Source organism: Pseudopodoces humilis, chromosome 18 (genome assembly GCF_049639895.1).
Source record: "Pseudopodoces humilis isolate 2021_Gansu_Grassland_sample_001 chromosome 18, ASM4963989v1, whole genome shotgun sequence".
NCBI lineage: Eukaryota > Metazoa > Chordata > Aves > Passeriformes > Paridae > Pseudopodoces > Pseudopodoces humilis.
This window is the reverse complement of record NC_142217.1, coordinates 4,382,987-4,401,452: the sequence shown is the minus strand read 5'-3', so window position 1 is coordinate 4,401,452 and position 18,466 is coordinate 4,382,987. Positions and strand designations below refer to the sequence as shown.

Sequence of the window (18,466 nt, the reverse complement as noted above, 5' to 3'; positions counted from 1 at the left end):
CAAGAGGATCGTTGTTAGATAAATCCAAGGAATGTGAAGAGAAAGCCCTGGCTTAACCCCAGCTTTCAGAAAGAGCACAAGAAAATGCCACAGAGAATTAATTAACAAGCCTCTAATTGCATCCAGAGCCTTTGTAGGAAATACAAGTATTTTTATTTAACCAGCTGCTGGAAAGCACTGGGTGTTCAGTTCTACAAGGGAGGCATCACACATGGAACACTCTTTGGTAGCATTATGGTCCACAGATGCCCTTCCAGGGAGGCATGGTAACACACAAACCCAATCTCAGGTGTGTGATGGGGTTACCTTGACAAGCCCAAAACCCAACACACCATTAACTTCCAGTTCAACAGCACAGGAACAGCAGGATTACAATGTGAAAGAAGTTTAATGTCCATTGCACACGGTGGTTATAATTAATCCACTCCTCATCTAAAATGCTGTCACATGCAGATCCTGCTGCAGCCAAGCTGTGAAACTTGCCTTTCCCAGTTGCCAAAATCTAGCTCCCAACTCCCTGAAAAAAGCAGGTTACATTTTCTAAGAGAGCCAACACAGCTGTTGGATTTTTCTAGGCAGGTTTCCCCTTCCACTGCCTCCACACCACCATTACTGCTAAAGGCCAACTTGCAACAAGACAAGGTGCAATGATGACAGGACTTTATTTGAGATGATCCTGCACCCCCTTCAAACCAAACAGGGGTCCTGGTCCCCTCCATCACACAGCCCCAAGGATATCACAGCCAGCTAGTCATGGACACACACAGGACTTGAATCTCTGAATGAAATGTCTTTGTATCTGAGAGCCAGGGGACCCAAACTGCTGCTCTGCAAATTCTTCAGCCTGCCAGGAAAAGCCCTGACAGAACCAAAAGCTAGAAAAAAATGGTAAACAAATGGATATTGCAGGGGAAAAGAGCACCTGATCACTTGTTTTCTGAGAAGAATAAGTAAAACTCTTTAAACAAGTTAAACCTGGTCAATCTCAAAAGCTGGCCCAAGACAAGGTGAGACATGGGCTCATCCCAACTGCACACAAGTGGCACTGACAACTCTCCAAGCCTTCAGAACAATTTCCTGTGGAAAACAGCCTCCCAGTAGGCTGTGTCAGCCCAACAGCTGCTAGGTGAGAGCCACTGCCATTTTAAGCAGTTAAAGAGGGTTGTCATGCGGGAATTTGGCGATCCTTCATTCAACCAGAACCAGTTCTGTTCCGTGTCCCCACCGAACTCCGCCGTCTTTACCAGCAGCAGCCGTCGCACTCGCCAGCGACCAACAACTTGCTGAGGCTACGTTTCCATGGTGGGGAGCGGCCTCAGTGACCCCCGGGACCACGGGCGGTGACGGCACCAGGCGGGCACGGACAGCGGGACAGCCGAGGCCTGGATCCAGGGCACGGAGACACCCTCACGCCTGAGCCCCCCGGGTAGAGCCGGCCCTGTGCCACCGCTGTGCCCACAGACATCCATCCACGGCCTCTCCGCCAGCGCGGGCGGGCTGGGCCGCGGGCAGGGCCGGAGCCAGCCCAGGCCAGTGACTCCCGCAGCCCCTTCCCCGGCCTCCCCGCTCGGCCCGGGCGGCACCGCGCCCGGCACGGCCTGTCCCCCTCCCCGGTCCCCGCGGCGCTCACCGGACTTGGGCGGGTAGCGGTAGGCCGAGTTGGCCTGGATGTCGATGTCCTCCACGCCCGCGATGCGCCGGCTGAGCAGGGAGCCCATGGCGGCCGCGGACAGGGCGGGCGGCCCGGGGGCGCAGAGCGGCGGCGGCGGCGGTACCGGGACCCGCACCCTCGGGGGCGGCGCGGGGCACGCCGGGACAGCGAGTCCGCCCGCCCCGGGACTACAGCTCCCGGCAGCCACCGCGGCGGCGCCTACCAAAGGCGGGGCGGGGCGGCGGGGGGGCGATAGCGCCCCACGGCCTCCCCCGGGGCGCGCAGTGAGCTCCACCGGCAGAAAGCGCTGCGGCTGAAACGGGGATGGGAACGGGATGGGGGTGAGAATGGGGATGGGAACAAGGATGGGAACAGGAGTGGGCCCAGGGATGGGCATGGGGCACTCTGTGTGGGAGGGGCATGGAGATCACCAGGGGGCACACCTTAGATGGAGAAGCGCTTGGGACGTCGCCCAGGGAAGCACAGGGAAGATGGATGCCCAGGGACACACCTTGCACAGGGATGCACAGGAAGAATGCCCAAGGTCATGTCTGCACAAGATGTGCGGGGCGGATTCCCAGGGACACATCTGGCACAGGGAAGATGCATAAAGAGACAGAACCTGCACAGGGATGCCCAGGGAGAATTATCCAGGACAGCTCCCAGAGGTGGGACCTGCTACTGGCTGAGGCTCAAAGCCAGCAGGAAAGGTGATCAGCCTCCCATGGGGAAGCCTCTCCTTTCCGGGTTCCTCCCCTCACAGGTATTGCACACACAAGAGCAAATGGAGATGCCTGAGGTTTGGATGTGAGAACAGGGAATGGCCACGGGATGCCTCTCATGTGGGACACAACAGTCGGGAGGACAGTGTGGAGGAAGAGGCACAAAAAGCCACCAGTGTCCCAAGACTGAGCCCTGTCCCCTCTGGCACCGAGGAACAGAGAAAAGAGTGATGGGAAGTACCATCCTGCACATATGCTGTAAAGGAACTGAGGACCCAAATTCCCAGCAGTGGAGTTGGGAATCACTGGGAGACATGAAGGAACTGAGGTGGCACATGTGAAATCACTTAAATTTGCCTTAGGAGCAGGGAAGAGGGCTGGGGTTCAGGGAATTGGGATGGAGCAGGGAGCAGAGCCTGCCAGCATGGGAGGATTTTGTGATAGCAAGTGAGCAGGCAGTGGGTGGAATTTGCTGGCTGTAAACACAAACTAAAACACGCCCAGCGGGAATAAGCAAACAATCCCGAGGCAAAACGTGCTTCCGGACAGTTATTATCCTTGCAGCTGTTGTGGCCACACGAACACAGCCAGAGGGGCTGTAAGAGGCACAGGATGCAGGGGAACACATGCTGGGGGTGAGGACAGAGCAGGAGCAGACCTTGCTCTCTTCTGCATCCCGTTGTGCAGCAGGGCTGGGAAGGAGGACAAGGAAAAAATATGGAATGAGCAACAAATCCTGCTGGCCAGCTATGAGAGTTGGGTACCCTGCACCTGGCACAGGGGAGCCCCAGGCTCTGTCTGGCAGTGCCTTGGCAGTAACTGTGCCCGTGTGCCCCAGGATGTGATGGTGCCTCTTGCTCAAGAAGCCTCTTCGTGCAAGAGTTTCTCATAGCAGAAGTTGCACAAGCAGGGAGGCATGGAGTCTGCTGACCATCACAGTGACATGTACACTGGTCCAGAGCATGTCCAGTGCTCCCTGCCTGCACAGTCATAGGAACAAGCTCTGGGCAGTGCCCTGGAACCAGTGGGGTGATGCAAACAGCTCCTGTGCCACCAGCAGCCCCAAACTGAGCAGGGTGAATCTACAACCCCCCAGAGGCACTCTGCAGGCCAGCAACTGATTTGGGGTTCAGTGCTGGAGCAGACTGGGCACTGCAAAGATCAGTGGGTCCATCTCCCTGTGCAGTCCTGAGAACTGGTGGCCCACTGGCCACAGCCTGGGGACAAAGCAGGGCAGTGTTTGCACCATGAGGCAGGCAAGGAAGGGAACAGACAGAAGATGAGAGTCCCTTCTCCCTTTCCTCCCACAACCTGAGCACCGAGAGCTCTTCTCCAGCTCAAAGAGGCAACTGCCCCAAAGCTGTTCCCCGAGGTTTTTTGGGGGACAGAATCACGGAATCCTGGAATAGTTTGGGTTGAAAAGGACCTTAAAGATCATCTTGCTCCAAATCCACATTCTCTGAGCAGCTGCCCGTGCTGCTCACCGGGAGCTCGGTGCCACGTGGGTTAAGCAGGGCCAGGTCCCACAGCCGCGGGGTGTTGGCTCTGCCCGGGAAGCTGCGGCAGGAGGTCTTTTGTTCATGCAAAACCTCCACCAGTGGGAAGGTCCCTCCCGGGCCGCCCGGCTCTCCGGAGCGCTCAGAGGAAGCCATCGGGCCCGTGGGGGTTTTTGCCATCTGGGAGGGCAGGAGCTTTAGCTGGAGAATCCGTGCCAGAGGGCCCTGCTCCGTGACAGACAGCGACAATAGCAGCAGCGTGCCAGGGCCTGGCTCAGCCCCTCCGCCCCGAATCTCAGGGCCCGGAGTGAGCGGAGCTGAAGGGGAGCAGCTCCTTTGCCCCTGCTCGGCCCGCGGGATGCAGGCGCTGACACAAACAAAGGCAGGATATTGCACCACGGCCTCCTCCATCCCATCAAGGGCCACTGCCAGCAGCATGGGGAAGGAGAGTGGAAGGCCCGGGGCAGGGAGCAGGGCTACCCTGCCAGCCCCCCACAGCTCCTCAGGTGGGTCCCGTGGGCTGGAGGAGCAGCAGTCCCCCCAGCCCATTGCGCAAGAAGCAGCAACAGCCCCGCAAACCCTGGTGGTGGCACCTGAGTGGGTTTTGCACCTTCACCTCTGGGTTCCCTGAGATGAGTTTGTTCCCATTTTGGTGCTGCCAGCCCCAGGGTCTGCTGACACCATGGGGGAGGAAAGCCACAAAGCTTTTTTTTTTTTCCACAAAGGAAAGCCCTGTCTGTGAGACAGGGATGAAAATACTTCCACATGGTTCAAGGGAGCCCGAGACCCCTGAGTGCCATCATGGTGTGGGGTGAGAGTGGTCAAACTGGGGAGGACCAGGGTGAAACTGGGCCAGGGCTGCTGCCACCAGGAGGCTGCAGAGCTACCTCTCTGCTCTGGGGTGGTGAGGAGACCTCAGCTCCTGCACTGTCTTCCAGCTCTGCAAAACCCACTCAGGAAAAGATGATCCTGGAGCCATTCTCCAGCACCATGTGGGGAAGAGCAGCAGGAAAGAGGAAGGATCATTTGAACCCCAGGAAGAAGAATCCACAGAGGTGCAGCTCAGGGGAAGCAGGTGGGCCAGAGGGACACCCACCCCTCCCACTGCCACCTTTCTCCAGCCACCCCCAGCTGCCCTTCAGGAGTCTTCTTGGACATGTCTGCTGGGGAGGCAGCTACGAGCACACCTGTGTAAACAAGGAAATATGTTTCCCTGCAAAGCTCCCGATCACCAGAGCAGCTCATCCAAAGTCCAGCTGCTTGGGGGTTTATTGCCCAGTGAGGCAAATTGCTTTCTCTCAGTTGTTCCCACTGCCACTTGCTGTATTTGTTGGGTAAGTGTAGAACAAGAAGGTTCAGGAGCCCTGGAGACAACACAAGGAGTTACAGCTCACCAGAAGGAGTGGTGAGCCCCTGAACTTTGCCTCCCTGAACACTGCCCTGCTCTGGAGAGAGCTTACAACCCTTCCCAAAAGCCCTGCTGAGCCAGGCCCAACCCTTCTCCTTCCAAACACCAAACTCCAAGGTTTCTAAACATGCCTGGCTCTTTCAGATTAAAATAATCATTCAGGAGATTTGTTTTTCCAGCTGTATTTACACCTTGGTGGCTACAAATCTCCCTGTGCCACTTCTCTCTGGGGGTTGTCTTGACCTTGTAAGAAATGAGCGGTCGCATCTTGATGTGTCCCACTGCCAAATACAGCTGCACTCTCACTTGGACTTAGGCAGCGAGATATATAGAACAAGAAAAAGGAAAACCCCTTGGCCCTGAAATTCTCCAAGGCTTGGAGAGGCTGAACGGTTGTGTAACGCCAGAATGGTTACTAAAGAACACGTGGGAAATGGTGACTAGCTTTGGACAATACCAGAGCAATTCCTGTCCACATAGTGGAGGCTGCAAACCCCACCGATCAAGTGTATTACCTACCCGAGCTTCAGCCACTTAATCCTCACGGCTCAGAAACACCTGCAAAATGCCAGCCAGGGTCAGAGGTGTTAGCGAACAACGCACTCACGGCCAGGCTAAACCCCTCCAAATTGCAGGAAACAGCCCAGAACCACCGCTCAGGAAAGGTGGAGGCGGCTGGAGCGGCAGTTCCCTTCCCCCGGTGTTATTAGCCCCGGCCACTCAACCGCGTGTCCGTGCCTGCTTATCCTTAGCAACAACCATTGTGCGCTCTCCCGGGCCCTGCAGCGCCTGCCCGGCCGCCAGATTTCATCTGCTGTGGCAATGCCGTAAATGCTCTCAAAGGAGCCTTTCACGGCGCCAGGAACCCCCCGGCACCTTCCAGAACCTTCCCTCGCTGCCGCCTCTCGCTTCAGCTCCCGTCAGCCGCCTCAGTGATGCACGGACACGCTGCGGCTGAGGGGAAAACGGGACCAGGAAGGGGTGGTAGCGCTGATGGAGGGCGCGGGGGCCAAGGGACTGCTGCTCCACCGCCTCTCAGGCCACGGAGTTGTACGGCAGCTACGAGCCAAGGCGGCTCCACCAAACCCCCGTAGGCTGCAGGAGGGTAACGGCAGGGCCTGCAGAAGTTTTACGGTGCCGAGGGGCGGCGGCGCGGCGCGGCTCGGCCCTGTTCGGTTCGGTTCGGTTCGGTTCGGTTCGGTTCGGTTCGGCCCGGCCCGGCCCGGCCCGGCCCCGCCACTCCCTCACGTCAACAGGAAACCGCACGCGGCCGACTGTAAACACCGCCCGCTCCCACGTGACCGCGCGGCCCCGCCCCGGCCCCGCCCCGCGCGCGGCCCGCCCCCGCCGCCCTCCCATTGGGGGCCGCGCCGTTGTTGACCATATACGGTCAGGTACTACCAAGCCGCTGGCGGCGGTTGGCCGGCCCCGCGCGTCACTCAACGCGCGCCGAGAGCTCCGCAAACAAAGCGGGGCCTGCTGGGAGTTGTGGTCCGGGAGGGGGCAGGGCGGCGAGACAGCGTGGTGAGCGGGAACTACAAGCCCCAGAGGCGCCGCGCGGGCCGGGCCGCGCCGCCCCGCCCCGCGCGGGCGTGGGCGGGGCGGGGCGGGCGCCGTGAGCCAGTGCCCGGTAAACATTGGCGTGAGCCCCCGGCCCCGCCGTGCTGGCGGCGCCCTGAGGGCGGCGGGGGCCGGGGCCGGGGCCATGGACGAGCTCAAGCACCAGGTGATGATCAACCAGTTCGTGCTGGCGGCCGGATGCGCCGCCGACCAGGCCAAGCAGCTGCTGCAGGCGGGCCACTGGCAGTTCGAGGTGAGGCCGCCGCCCCGGTACCGGCCCCGGGCGGGTCCCCGCGTGGGAGCATCCGGAGGGGGTTCGGGCAGCATGGATCGGTGCCTGGCCCTGCGGACGCGCCGCTGCTCCCCGGCCCGCCCACACGCGCGGCGGCGGCGGGGCGCGGGCCGGGCCCCCGGGGGTGCCCGAGGGAGCGTGGGCGCCACGCGGGGCGGGGGATCGGGAGGCCACGTTGCGCGGGGGGTGCGCACAGAGGGGTTCGCAGCCTGCCGGGGCCCCGCGCCGGACCGCGGCCGGGCCGGGGGCTCCGAATCCGCCGAAGCCTCCTCCTGTTCCCCCCGCCCCCGCCCCAGCCCTCCCGCGTGGCCGTGGGCTGGAAAACCCCAGCGCAGCCTTTCCCACGGCCCTGCCCCGGGCAGTTTGAGTTCTCGGGCAGCCGTGGGAGAGGAGACTTTGTAGGTCAGAGCTTTTCTGGCTCCAGACGCCTTTTCCTCTCGCTCGCGGACGGGATACTCGGTGACATTGACAGGGGTTAACGCCGCGCGTGGGGCGGGGGGTGCCGGGGGAGCTCCCCGCTGCCTTTCAGCGTGCTCGGCTCCTCCGGCGATGCCCGGACCTGAAGTGCAGGGAGCAAAGGGGAGTGCGGTGGCTGTCGCCAGTAAATTGCTTTCTAAATGGGATTTTTCCTTTCCTTCTGCAGCTCCCTAGGCTGGAGCTGATGGATTTGACGCTAATGGCACCTCGGTAATTGAAGTGTCTGTGCTGTGCTGCGGGGACAGGTCTGAGTCAGGCCGGGGAGCAGGAGGCTCCGTCTGTGCCTCCTCCGGGGCTGGAGCACCTCTCCTCCGTGCCGGGGGGAGCGGGCGCTGCTGCCCGGGCTGTGCCGGGGTTGCTCCGTAGCGGAGCAGCGGCCGCACGGAGCCGGCACGGACGCCGTCCATCGCCGTGCGGCCACAGCATTCCCAGATGCTCTATCACAGGCCATTCCCAAACCGAGCCGTGCGTGGCCGGGGAGCGCGGGGTGGGCTTGCAGGGATGTGCGGAAGACCGGGCCGGCGATGCCCAGCGCCTTGCCCGGTGAACGGGAGCACCGCTGGCGTGGGATGTGTTGCATGTGTAACGTGCTGCGGCGTTTGTTTACTAACACAGCCTGACAGTGGCCCTCCGGGACAGGCGGGATACTCTTCCACCACCTCCGTGCGTGTCGCAAAAGAGCCGGGGAGGGATGACAGAAGTTTTAACGTGTCTTTCAAAGGGCTTTTTTGCAGAACTTTGCCAGCGTTTGGCGAGTTGCACAAGTCCAAACAGCCGTCTCCTGCCGGCTGGGCACTCACATGACTCAGAGGAAGCTGGGCTGTAAACAAACGCTGCCGTTACCATGTTCCCACTCACTTTTGGTGCAACGGTCAGATAATTCCCTTTGCAAAATGGCCGCTGGGCACGGCTCCTTCTGGGAGCCACGCTGGGGAGGGATCGCCTCCCGACCACTCCAGCCTGCTCTCACCTCTTTCCTAGGATACTCCCGAGGCTTTTGTTATTCCAGTGCAGCACCCGTTTGCTGGCTGGTCTGCATCTGCAATGAGTATAAATCGGGGGAGTTCAGGCAAGTTCATTACGAGGGAAGGCAGCATAAATTAAGCATCTCCTTGGAGTCAAAGCGCTGCTCCAGGGGCACGGCGTGAATTGGATCAGCCTGTTTGTACCTGAGGATTTTGCTGCTGCCTGTGAGGCCACCACGGGGAGAGAGGTGTTCTGCACAGGGGAACCAGGCTAGCTCAGTGGGCCAGTGAGACACACAGCAGGAGTTGGGTTGTCCCAGCTCTGTGCTCTGTCAGGGCACTCCTGGCATCCATCTGCCCTGCCCAGGACCTTTCCTTTGTGGGCAAGTGTCCCACTTGCTGCCTGTGACAGCCCCTGGGGTGTTTGTCACCAGCAGGAGGGAGAGGGAGGATGCTGTGAAACACGGTCAGCTTCGGGATGCTGATGTTTTGGGACCACTTCCCTATCCTTGTGTTGCTTTGAGGTTGGCTGCTCAGGGGCCATTGTGTGTAGGAAGATGAAGTGAGGGCTGCAGAGCAGGTTTGCTCTGTATTTCATTCCAGACCTGGTAGACCCGGGGTGGAAGGAATGTGATCCAGGACAGTGAGCAGGGTGGGAGGTCAGGAAAACATTTGGGATACCTTCACCTTTGGCTGTGGTGTGAGCTGATCAGAGTCTGTCCCATACTCGGTATTGACTAAGGAGCCATTTTTTTTTCATCCCATCTATCCCTGGGGAACAGGGCAGTTCATGGGTAGGGTGTGGATCACCTCTCCCACTCACTGTGACTCCACTCCTGTTTCCTAGGGACCCTGGGCAGGCTTTCTCTTGTTGTGCCCAGTTTAGTTTGCAGCTCTCACAGCTCTGGGGGCCCTTCCATGCTTCTAGGGATGGCTGCTGTGGGTTCCAGCCAAAATGGCACTGCCAGCCCAGCCCTCCAGCAGCTGGAGCAGTGCCATGGCTGATCCCAGGGGGAGGTTTACAGGCCCAAGAAAGCAACTTGGAGTGTCTCTGGGTGAAAGCTGGCACTCAGCCTCCAGGGCTTGGCTTTTTGGGAGAAGCCAGGGAGAGCAGCTCCCCGCAGCTGGAACCCAGGAAACCTCCTGGTTTCCAGGCAGACATTTCAGAGTTTGCAGAGTCTCACATGGGGCTGGGCAGTGGATCAGGCTCTTTCTCCGGTAGAAAGATATTATTTGGCTTTATGTGCTCATTGCCCTTGGGGCTGTTTGGGAAGGATAAGAAGAAACTGCTCCTAAAAAAACCCACCCATTCCTTCCTTTTCCTGGTGCTAAGAGCCTCCATTCAGTGTAGAGAGGTTGTGTGTGGGGAACAAGAGGAGCAGGTGCCTAGCTTTGCTCGCTGTGTTCATGGCTGGATTTCACTTCCTCTTACGTATTTCTGTTTCATGAAGCCCCTTCCTTGGTGGTTCAAGGACAGGGTGCCCCCAGGGCTGCCCCTGCTGCTGGGTGCCCTGTGCTGGCAGAGCTCACAACTCCAGCCACCCTCCCTGTGACTGAGTCACCACAGGTGCCTCTTGGCTCCCTGGCTGAGTCCCTGTGTGATCCATCTCCTGTGAAGCTCCTGGTTTTACATCTGGGAGGGGGCACAGTGGCCTGGTCACATGGTGAGCTTGGTCAGGCCATGGATGTGTGGCTGTTCTGCTCCCACACACACCAGGGTGACACAGGCAATGGGGCCTTTGGTCCAGGGTCAGAGCTGAGCTGGGCTTGGGCTCCTTCTCCAGAAGAGGAGCCTTAATTGGCTTTGCTGTTGCACCAGTCACCGTGGCACTTGTGACGCTGTCTGGAGACCAGGTGGCATCAGTGGCTTTGGTTACATGTGTGTCCTTGGCCCCTGTGGCACCAAGGGGAGCATGGGGTCCTCACTTGCCAGGCTGGGGCTCTGCAGGTCCCTTGGAAGGTGACTGCAGGTCGTGGGCTTTGTGCTGGGCACAGGAGCTGTTTCTGCCGTGCTTGGAAAAGGGCAGATGGAGGGGAAGAGACACTGTTTAAGGCAGAGGGGCCTGCTCTGGCAGAGTGCTTCCTCTGCCCAGTCACAGCTTTCATCCCAGCGCTGGCAGGGGTTGGTGAACAGCTCAGGGGGACAGCAGGGACCTTTTCTGCCCCTGTCTGCCAGTGGCACAGTCCCAGATATGAGGCCATTTGGAAAACAGGAGCACAGAGCAGATTTAATCAGCTTGTGGTATCTGGCTGTGCCCACACCTCTGCCTGTGTTTCCCGTTTGGTGTTGCCCCTCTCTTATCACGATCTGTCAGCGATAGGGCCTGTGGGTGTTGACATCCAGCCTCGCCCAGGACAAAGGGTGGTGTGGCTGGGGGTGTCACTGCCTCAGATGTGTCTGTCTCTGTTGGACATTACCTTATTCAGAGCTGTGTGCTGTCCTGTGCAGAGCTCTCTCCAGGGCTGCAGACCCTATTCCTGCTGCATGGCTGTCCCTGGGATCCGATGGGTTCTGCCTGCAGGAGCTGAGGGCTCTGAGCTCACAGCATGGCCGGGTGCAGAGTTCAGGTGCTGCAGCTATTGCAGGGAAGAGCCTTGCCAGCCCAGCTAGTGCACGCTCCTCCTGAGGTCTGGGAGCTGCCAGACTCTGCAGCAGGAATTGCTTCCCCCACCCAGGTCTGGATCATTGCTTACAGACATTGCTCTGGCTGCCACCTGTACCAGTAGTTTTCTGCTGTTTAGCCAGGTAACCATAAACCCCTTTGCCTCCCCAGGGCCTGCCAGCCTGGATGTTTGTTGAAAACTAGTTTTCCCATTGGATCAATGAGCTGAGCTGGCTTGCTGTCATTCATCCTGGCCCTTGGAATGACACAGGAGCATGTGTGGTGGCAGGACTGTGGCTGCTGCAGTTGAGCAGGGTTTGGTACAACATCCCTGTGCTTCTTCCAGGTTTTTCTGCCTTTTTTTTCCCCAGCAGCTTGGGTAACCCCAGTCCCTGGCTTTCAGGAAGGGAGCAGAATCTTGGGTAGTGTGGCAGCACACAGCCACACCCCAGAGTGGGGACCTGAAGGCCCTGGGGAGAGGCCTGAAGGGGGCTTTTCCTTCAACCAGAACTGAATCCAAACCAGGTCTCTTACATTTCCATCAAGTCTCATCTACAACTGAATCATAACATTGTTTTCTAGCCCTGACTCAGTTGAAGCCTGGTGCAGAACAGGAGTCACCATCATGGAATCACAGAATGGTTTGGCTTGGAAGGGACCTTGAAGGTTATCTTGTTCCACCTCCTGCCATGGGCAGGGACACCTTCCACTATCCCAGGTTGCTCTGAACCCCATCCATCCTGGCCTTGGACACTTCCAGGGATCCAGAGGCAGCTACAGATTCTCTGGACACCCCATGCCAGGGCCTCAGCACCCTCTGAGTAAAGAACTTTTCACCATTCCTGCATCAGCTCAATGCTGTGCACCCCCAAACCTCCTGCTGCTTCTGCTCCTCCCAGACATGGGCTGGGTGTCCGCCCTCCTGACCATCCTGTTCCCCTGGCCTTCCCTACCTGCAACCCTTCTTGTCTTCTCAATGCCTGTGGCACGTGACATATCCATGGGACTATTACTGGTTTTAACTGGAAGCTACAAAACAATGTCACTCCTCATCGTGCTCTGTCTGCAACTGAATTGGAAATGTTCTGGCATATGGGGTGAGCACCTGCAGCCCCTGCCCTGGGGATCTCCTGGTGGGAATATGGGGACTGTGATCATGTCCTGTTGAGGACATGCCTTTAACTGGTTCCTCCTGCTGGGGTTTGGTTTGGTTTCCTTTGTTTCCCAGCACACGATGTCGTTGTGAGTTGTAAAACGCCTGCTGGGCTCTGCAGGTGCTGCTTCTTGCAAGGATGGTGGTCCCAAATACACATGGTTACCACCTGCCCTGGTGTGAGCAGATGGCAGGCACAGGTCCCTGCTTGGGGACAGGGAGCAGCTGTGCCCCCATGGCCCCCCAGGGGATCATCTACTACACCCCATCTTTGGGGTCTAGCAGTGTGCAGGGGTGAGGTGGGTGCCTAGTTTGGATGCTGGTGGGTGCCCAGTTTGGATGTGGGCAGTAACATCATCTTTCTCTTTCTTTTTTTTTCCTTCCTTTCAGACTGCTCTCAGTGCTTTTTTCCAAGAAACAAACATCCCCTACAGCCACCACCATCAGATGGTAAGTGCATTCCCAGCTCCCCAGTGCTCTCCCAGGGCAGAGCACCAGCTGGCGGGTGCTTCAGGCTGGTGCTCACATCCAGCTCGCTGCTTCCCGACTCCAGGAGTGCAGACAAGGAGGTCTGGCTGGGCACTGCTAGAGTTGCCTGCCAAGGAAGGCTTTCCTGGAGAGCAGCTGGTGGCATAGCCTGCCCTAAGCAGTGGGACAGCAGAGCCCTGCAGATGGTTTGGGGCTGCTCTTCCAAAAGGGATAATATGAGGGAGGACATGTTGGGCATAGCCAGTGATCCACACCAGCCCAGAACGGCAGAGAGCGTGGAGGAGCCTGAAGCACTGACCTGTGTAAATACACTCACAGATATATGGTGCTTCCCATCCTGCAGCAGCCACACACACAGGTCCTTGTGTGCTCGCTGGAGCAAGCAAATTCTTGGAGCATCGCCCTGGTGCGGTGTGCAGAGCGTCTGGAGGTGTGTAAACACCCACACGTGGGTGCTGCCTGCCTCTGCTCTCTTCCAGCTGTCCCCAGACTCCATCCCTTAACTCTCATGGCCTGGCAGCCCGTAATCTGCTTGGGCAGATGTGTCTTAAGGATTTACTGGCTGCTGCGGCCTTGTTTGACTCTCTGGGACAATTGGGGATTTGGAGCATGCAAAGCAAATGCCCAGCAGGGCTGGAGCGTGCCCAGCCTCCTGGAGGGTGGGAGCTGAGCCTGAGCCTTGTGCCCACAGAGCCAGAAAGCTGCAGGCTCAGGGTGGCACCAGTGGGTTATGGAGCAGACCAAGTGGGTTCCCGACTTGGCTGGGCACAGGAGGTCCTGTCTGGGCCCTCTGCCAGGACTTCTTAGCGCGGCATGAGCCTTCAGACCCTTCAATAGAGCTGCTCATGGGCAGCACAGTTAGCAGAGCAAAGGTCTGGGGGCTCCATGTGCCACAGCAGGGGGGGCAAAGGGGTCTCGTGCCATGCCCTGGTGGGAGGCAGAAGATGGGGGCTCCCCTGACCCCGTGTCTCCTTCCCACAGATGTGCACTCCCGCCAACACGCCGGCCACGCCGCCCAACTTCCCCGACGCCCTCACCATGTTCTCCCGCCTCAAGGCTTCCGAAAGCTTCAACAGCAGTAGCCCCGTGGCCTCCATGGCAACTTCCCCGCCGCCCCCGGCCCCGCCGCTGCCCCAGCACGGGGCCTTCAACCCTGCCTGGCCCACGGCTTCGCCGCCCGGGCAGCAGCAGCAGAGCATGTGGACTCCGGCCGCGCCGGCGCAGCCCGCGGGCTGGCCCGCCGCCGTCTCCCAGCAGGCCAGCGCAGAACAGAAGGCCAACGTGACCATGGAGGCAGAGAGATGAGGCCGCGGCGGAGAGCGGACGCGGTGGGGACCCCTGCGTATAAATATATATATTTTTTTTCTCCCCCCCTCCCCAAAGAGGAGAGGAACTCCGCTGCCAGGGCGTCTGGCAGCCGCCGAGACACATGAGCAAATAGCTGCCTTGCATGGGTTTGGTTTGAAGTAGTTTTTACTTGTTCTCGAGCTGAATGGAGCTCCCCAGAGACAGCGGGAGGCTGCGTGGGACCGGTGCCTCTGCCTGGGACCCTGACGCTGCCAGACTCTTGGGGAGGGAGCACCCCCTCCTCTCTTGGGACACCGGAGTTTGCATGCCAGTGACATTTCCAGAGGAGGTCCCTTCCTCAGGGTCCCCTGGGCCACCCCACCAGGCAGAGTGGGTTGTGCCTGAGTGTTTCCCCCCATCCCTCGGCCCCGATCTACTGGGTGGGGGGCAGACACCCCGTGAGGCTTGTTTTTTGTAAGGGGTGGAGAGAGCGAGGGCTGTTCCTGCACCACCACAGCCTCCACCCCACGTGCCCCATCCTCGCTGGTGAGCAGGGCTGGGGGACACCGGCCCTTGGGGAGGCGTCTGCCCCCTCGCCCAGCCCCAGATGGGGAGCAGGGGGTGAGCACTGGTGGTCCTGCTGGGCCAGCACACCCTCCCCTCAACCTCCCAGGATGGGGTTTGCCCCAGGGCTGTTTTGCATGACACAGTGTAACCCTAGAGACTGGGATCGTTTTTAACCCCTCTGTTCTTTTCTCCCGGCGGCTGGAAGTCTCTCCGGATGCGCCGCAGCCGCTTGCAATACACGCTCTTCTGCTTTGAACCCCGTGTCTTTGCTTCGTTTGCAGCAGTGGCGGGACACAGGCAAACACTGAGCCTGGAGTGTTTCAGGATCCCCTCTCCCAGTGGCTCAGTGCACCCCAGCTGCATCTCCAGCTGCTCCAAACCCTGTTCCAGCCATGCAGTGACTGCCAGCTGCTTTTGGTCAGGTGCACCCAGGGCTCAGCTCTGCCACATCAGCTGTGGTGAGACCCCAGCAGGCAGGGCTGTGCTGAGTCCTCAGGATCCCCTGTGACCTCCACAGGTCCTGGGTGTTTTGCTGTGACCTGGCTTCTATCCCCTCTTCCCCAGGTCCCTTGGAGGTTGCTGTCCCGTGGCCCTGCACTCCCCAGTCAATAATTAATTTCAGTCTCTTATTTGTGTTGCTAAAATAAACAATGTAGGAAGGATGGTTTCACCTGGGGTGCCTCTTGGACAGCCTGGGCAAGGCCTGAGAGCAAGGGCTGGAGCTGGGGCTGGCCCTTGTGAGCTTCCCTGCATGGAGTGCTGGAGCTGCCACCCTCAGTCCTGCCCCACTGAGATGAAATGTGCCAAGCTGGTGGGCCCTGGAGTGAGCCAGGGCTGTGCACCTTCTGTCTCAGATGTGGTGAGCACATCCAGGCCAGTGTGGAGTCCTGCTGGGAGTGGGGATGGTCTGCAAGGTGTGGGGGTGCAGCACAGAGCCACCCAGGATACACAGAGAAGGGATTTGTCCCCAGCCTTGAAGAGAGACAACCGCCTGAGAAACACAGGTGAAGCCACACGGAGACCTAGGTGGTGAGGAGGGAACCTGTGACTGTCCTAGGGCCACCAGGAGCCACAGGATTGGAAAATCATGTGCCAGACCACAGACCTGGTCATCTGGCTGGTCAGAGAGCTGATGGGGACGTGGCACTGCCCAAAAGTGTCAGATTCTGGATGCCCTTATGTGTCCTCAGGAACTCAGGGACTGCACAGGGAAGGCAACAGAGGGGGGAGCATCTCCAGCCTGTGGTGTTACCCCACTGCAATGAGTGGGTGCCAGGGCAGTGTGACTCCAATTCCACCAGTTCCCCGAGGCCAGGCAGCACAGCCTTGCTGCAGGTGCCCTTCCCCAGCCCCCTGTGCCACTTCACAGCCCCCTGGCCAGCCTGGGAGCCTGAGCTTTGCACCAGCCCCCCAGGAGCCTGGCTTCGTCACCTGCAATGCACAAGGACAAACAGCCTTGCATGGGGCACGACACCCTCAGCAGCTCCCCTGGGAGTGCTCAGCAGCACTGGGCTGGTGGCCCAGGGGACACTCAGGACAGGCACCTGCATAGGTACCTGGGGATGCAGCACGTCCCTGTGGTGTGCCAGGAGCTGAAGGGGAGAAGCAGAAACAGTACAGGGGGACAGCCATCCCCTGCAGACCTCTGCCCCGCCACCCCCCCAGTGCCAGTGCTTGTTCACAGCCCCCAAGCCCTGCTCCATCAGCACCTTGTTCATACCTGGGTGCTTCACCATCTCACATCCCCTGACATCCCCTCAGCCTCCTCAGAGCTGCCCACCATTGTTTGTCCCCAGTTCCACCAGCATGGCATAGCAACAAAATCCTGACACGCTGAGCTGCTTCTGAGTGGGGATGTGCCAAGTCTGGGCAATCCTGTGCCCAGCCTGGTTCAGGCACCAGCTGTGGCATGAGTGGCTCCTGAGCTGTGCCTGGAGACTGTCCTCACCTGGGTGTCCTCACAGCTTCCTGCAGCCTCATGCACTGCTCCTGCAGCTGGGTCAGCACCTCCCTAACAAAACCCAGCCCCTGGGGAGGACATGTGCCTCTGGGTGAACCTGGGTGGCTGCAGAACCCAGGCAAGGCAGGAGGTGTGTTTATGGGAGCCCCAGAGAATGACTAGTGAGAACATCCTGAGAGATGCCCCAATGTGTTCCTGGTGAGTGGGATGTGGGGTTGGAGCCCCCAGGCCTTTGGGCAGTACCTCCTGAGACCACAGGCAGTTGGGCACTTCCTACACCCTGCAGCTGCTTTATCTCACCCAGCACCTTCTCCAGACGGCAGCCACATCCTCCAGGTATCTGAGCTGGCTGAAAACAGACACCAAAACTTTGCTCTGGGCAGCACCAGCTCCTGCAGGCCCCCAGCAAAGCAACATCCCAAACCTGGGTGGACTTACAGTGGAGACCCCTTGGCACTGCTAGCAGGCCCTGGGCATGGCCAGCACTGGAGTGCCAGAGGAGAGTGACCACATCCCCCCCATCCATGTCAGTGGCAGAGGGACAAGGGGGCTGCAGTGCCTGGGGACTCAGATGGGCTGACTGTGGCCCTGATATTCGTCTGGTGGCACAGTGGCCTGGCACGACAGAGGTGTCAGTGCCCACGGAGCTGTCATGTGGCTGACAGGTCCCTATGGCCTCATGGTGCTCCAGCAGTCAGCCCAGCCTGTGTGGACATCTGTGGGCCAGCACTGCAAGGCCTCTGGCCTCCCAGCCAGAGCTTCTGAAACCAAACAGCCCCTGAGGGGAGAGAGAAGAGCCCCAGCCATGCTGGAGCCAAGGGGCATTGCCAGCAAAGGAGCCTGGCACTTGAGAGCCTGCAGCACTTCACCAGCGGACACCTCACAGAGAGCTCTGGTACAGCTCCTGAGACACCTCCACTGTGATCAGGAGAAAAATCAGCCCTTCTGCCCTGCTCCAGGAAGGGAGAGCCTGGGCAGCCAGCCCCTGGGATGGGGCAGGAGACTCCAACCCTTGACAGCACCCCCAGTGTCATCACATTCCCAGCCCGGGACATCAAAATTTTAGAGGGTAAAATCCTCCTGGCACTGCAGCAGGGACAAGAGCAGTGGAGGTGGCCAGGACACTGGGATACCAGGGATGGGTGGCTGCTCCTGTGGCTGGGAGGATGATGTGGACCCAGGCAGGTCAGTGCAGCCAGAGCAGCCTTTAGGAGGCTTCAGTGCATTTTCCATAAGGATTTGTGAAAAATTGTCATCCCAGTCATCACATGCACCTGCGCCATTCATGCTGGTCTCTGGGGAGCCCAGCCTCTCTGCAAAGAGCTCTCCAGTAAATGACCCAGCTCAGCTGCATGCACCTCCTGGAAATTTGTTCCAGCTGGGAGCCCTCAGCAGTGGTTTTCAGGGAGCAGGTGGTGGTGATCATCTCCTGCAGTATGTCTGTGACCTGAGGAACATGGGTTTGACTGCTGGTACCAGGTCCCACAGGCAGGGGGACATGGAAAGAAGGGAAGCTAAGAAGTGTGTGGAGAAGACCAGGGCTTGGGGATGTTTCTCTGGGACCACAGCATCAGCCACATCTGGCCAGCCCATGATTCCCGTGGAGTTCCCCCAAACTGAAGTGAAAGATGTCCAAAAAGGACAAACGTCCCAGCTTCAGCTTCATCACACTGGCAAAATGCTGTTGCCTTTTCCTTTTGCTCTGTGGTTGTGCTCAAAGCCAAGGTCAGAACATGTGAGGTGGGACTGGCCTGTGACTGCCAGGTCTCACAAGGGATAAAGTACCAAAATTGCTACAGGCCAGCCCCACGCTGCCTGTGGAGAGGACAGGAGGGC

At 59.2% G+C, this 18,466-nt stretch overlaps 2 protein-coding genes across 6 annotated transcripts in view; one reads left to right on the top strand and one right to left on the bottom strand.

The window, feature by feature from the left end:
* Positions 1-6,477, bottom strand: part of MGRN1 (mahogunin ring finger 1) — a 54,020-nt gene extending 47,543 nt beyond the window's left edge. For 4 of the 5 annotated variants that reach the window (XM_088064019.1, XM_088064018.1, XM_005522831.3 and 1 more), the window contains exon 1: positions 1,631-1,798. In XM_088064019.1, the coding sequence (XP_087920145.1) occupies positions 1,631-1,718 (88 nt within the window). In that variant the 5' untranslated portion in view covers positions 1,719-1,798. Of the gene's footprint in view, positions 1-1,630; positions 1,799-5,796 lie in introns of those variants that run through there. The other variant, XM_088064020.1, reaches the window with a different exon arrangement.
* A 404-nt stretch (positions 6,478-6,881) lies between these two features.
* Positions 6,882-14,926, top strand: UBALD1 (UBA like domain containing 1). Its single transcript, XM_005522830.2, has 3 exons — positions 6,882-7,090; positions 12,718-12,777; positions 13,798-14,926. The coding sequence occupies exons 1-3, from the start codon at positions 6,983-6,985 to the stop codon at positions 14,119-14,121; spliced, it is 492 nt and encodes a 163-aa protein (XP_005522887.2). The 5' UTR covers positions 6,882-6,982; the 3' UTR covers positions 14,122-14,926.
* The last annotated feature ends 3,540 nt before the right edge of the window (positions 14,927-18,466 follow it).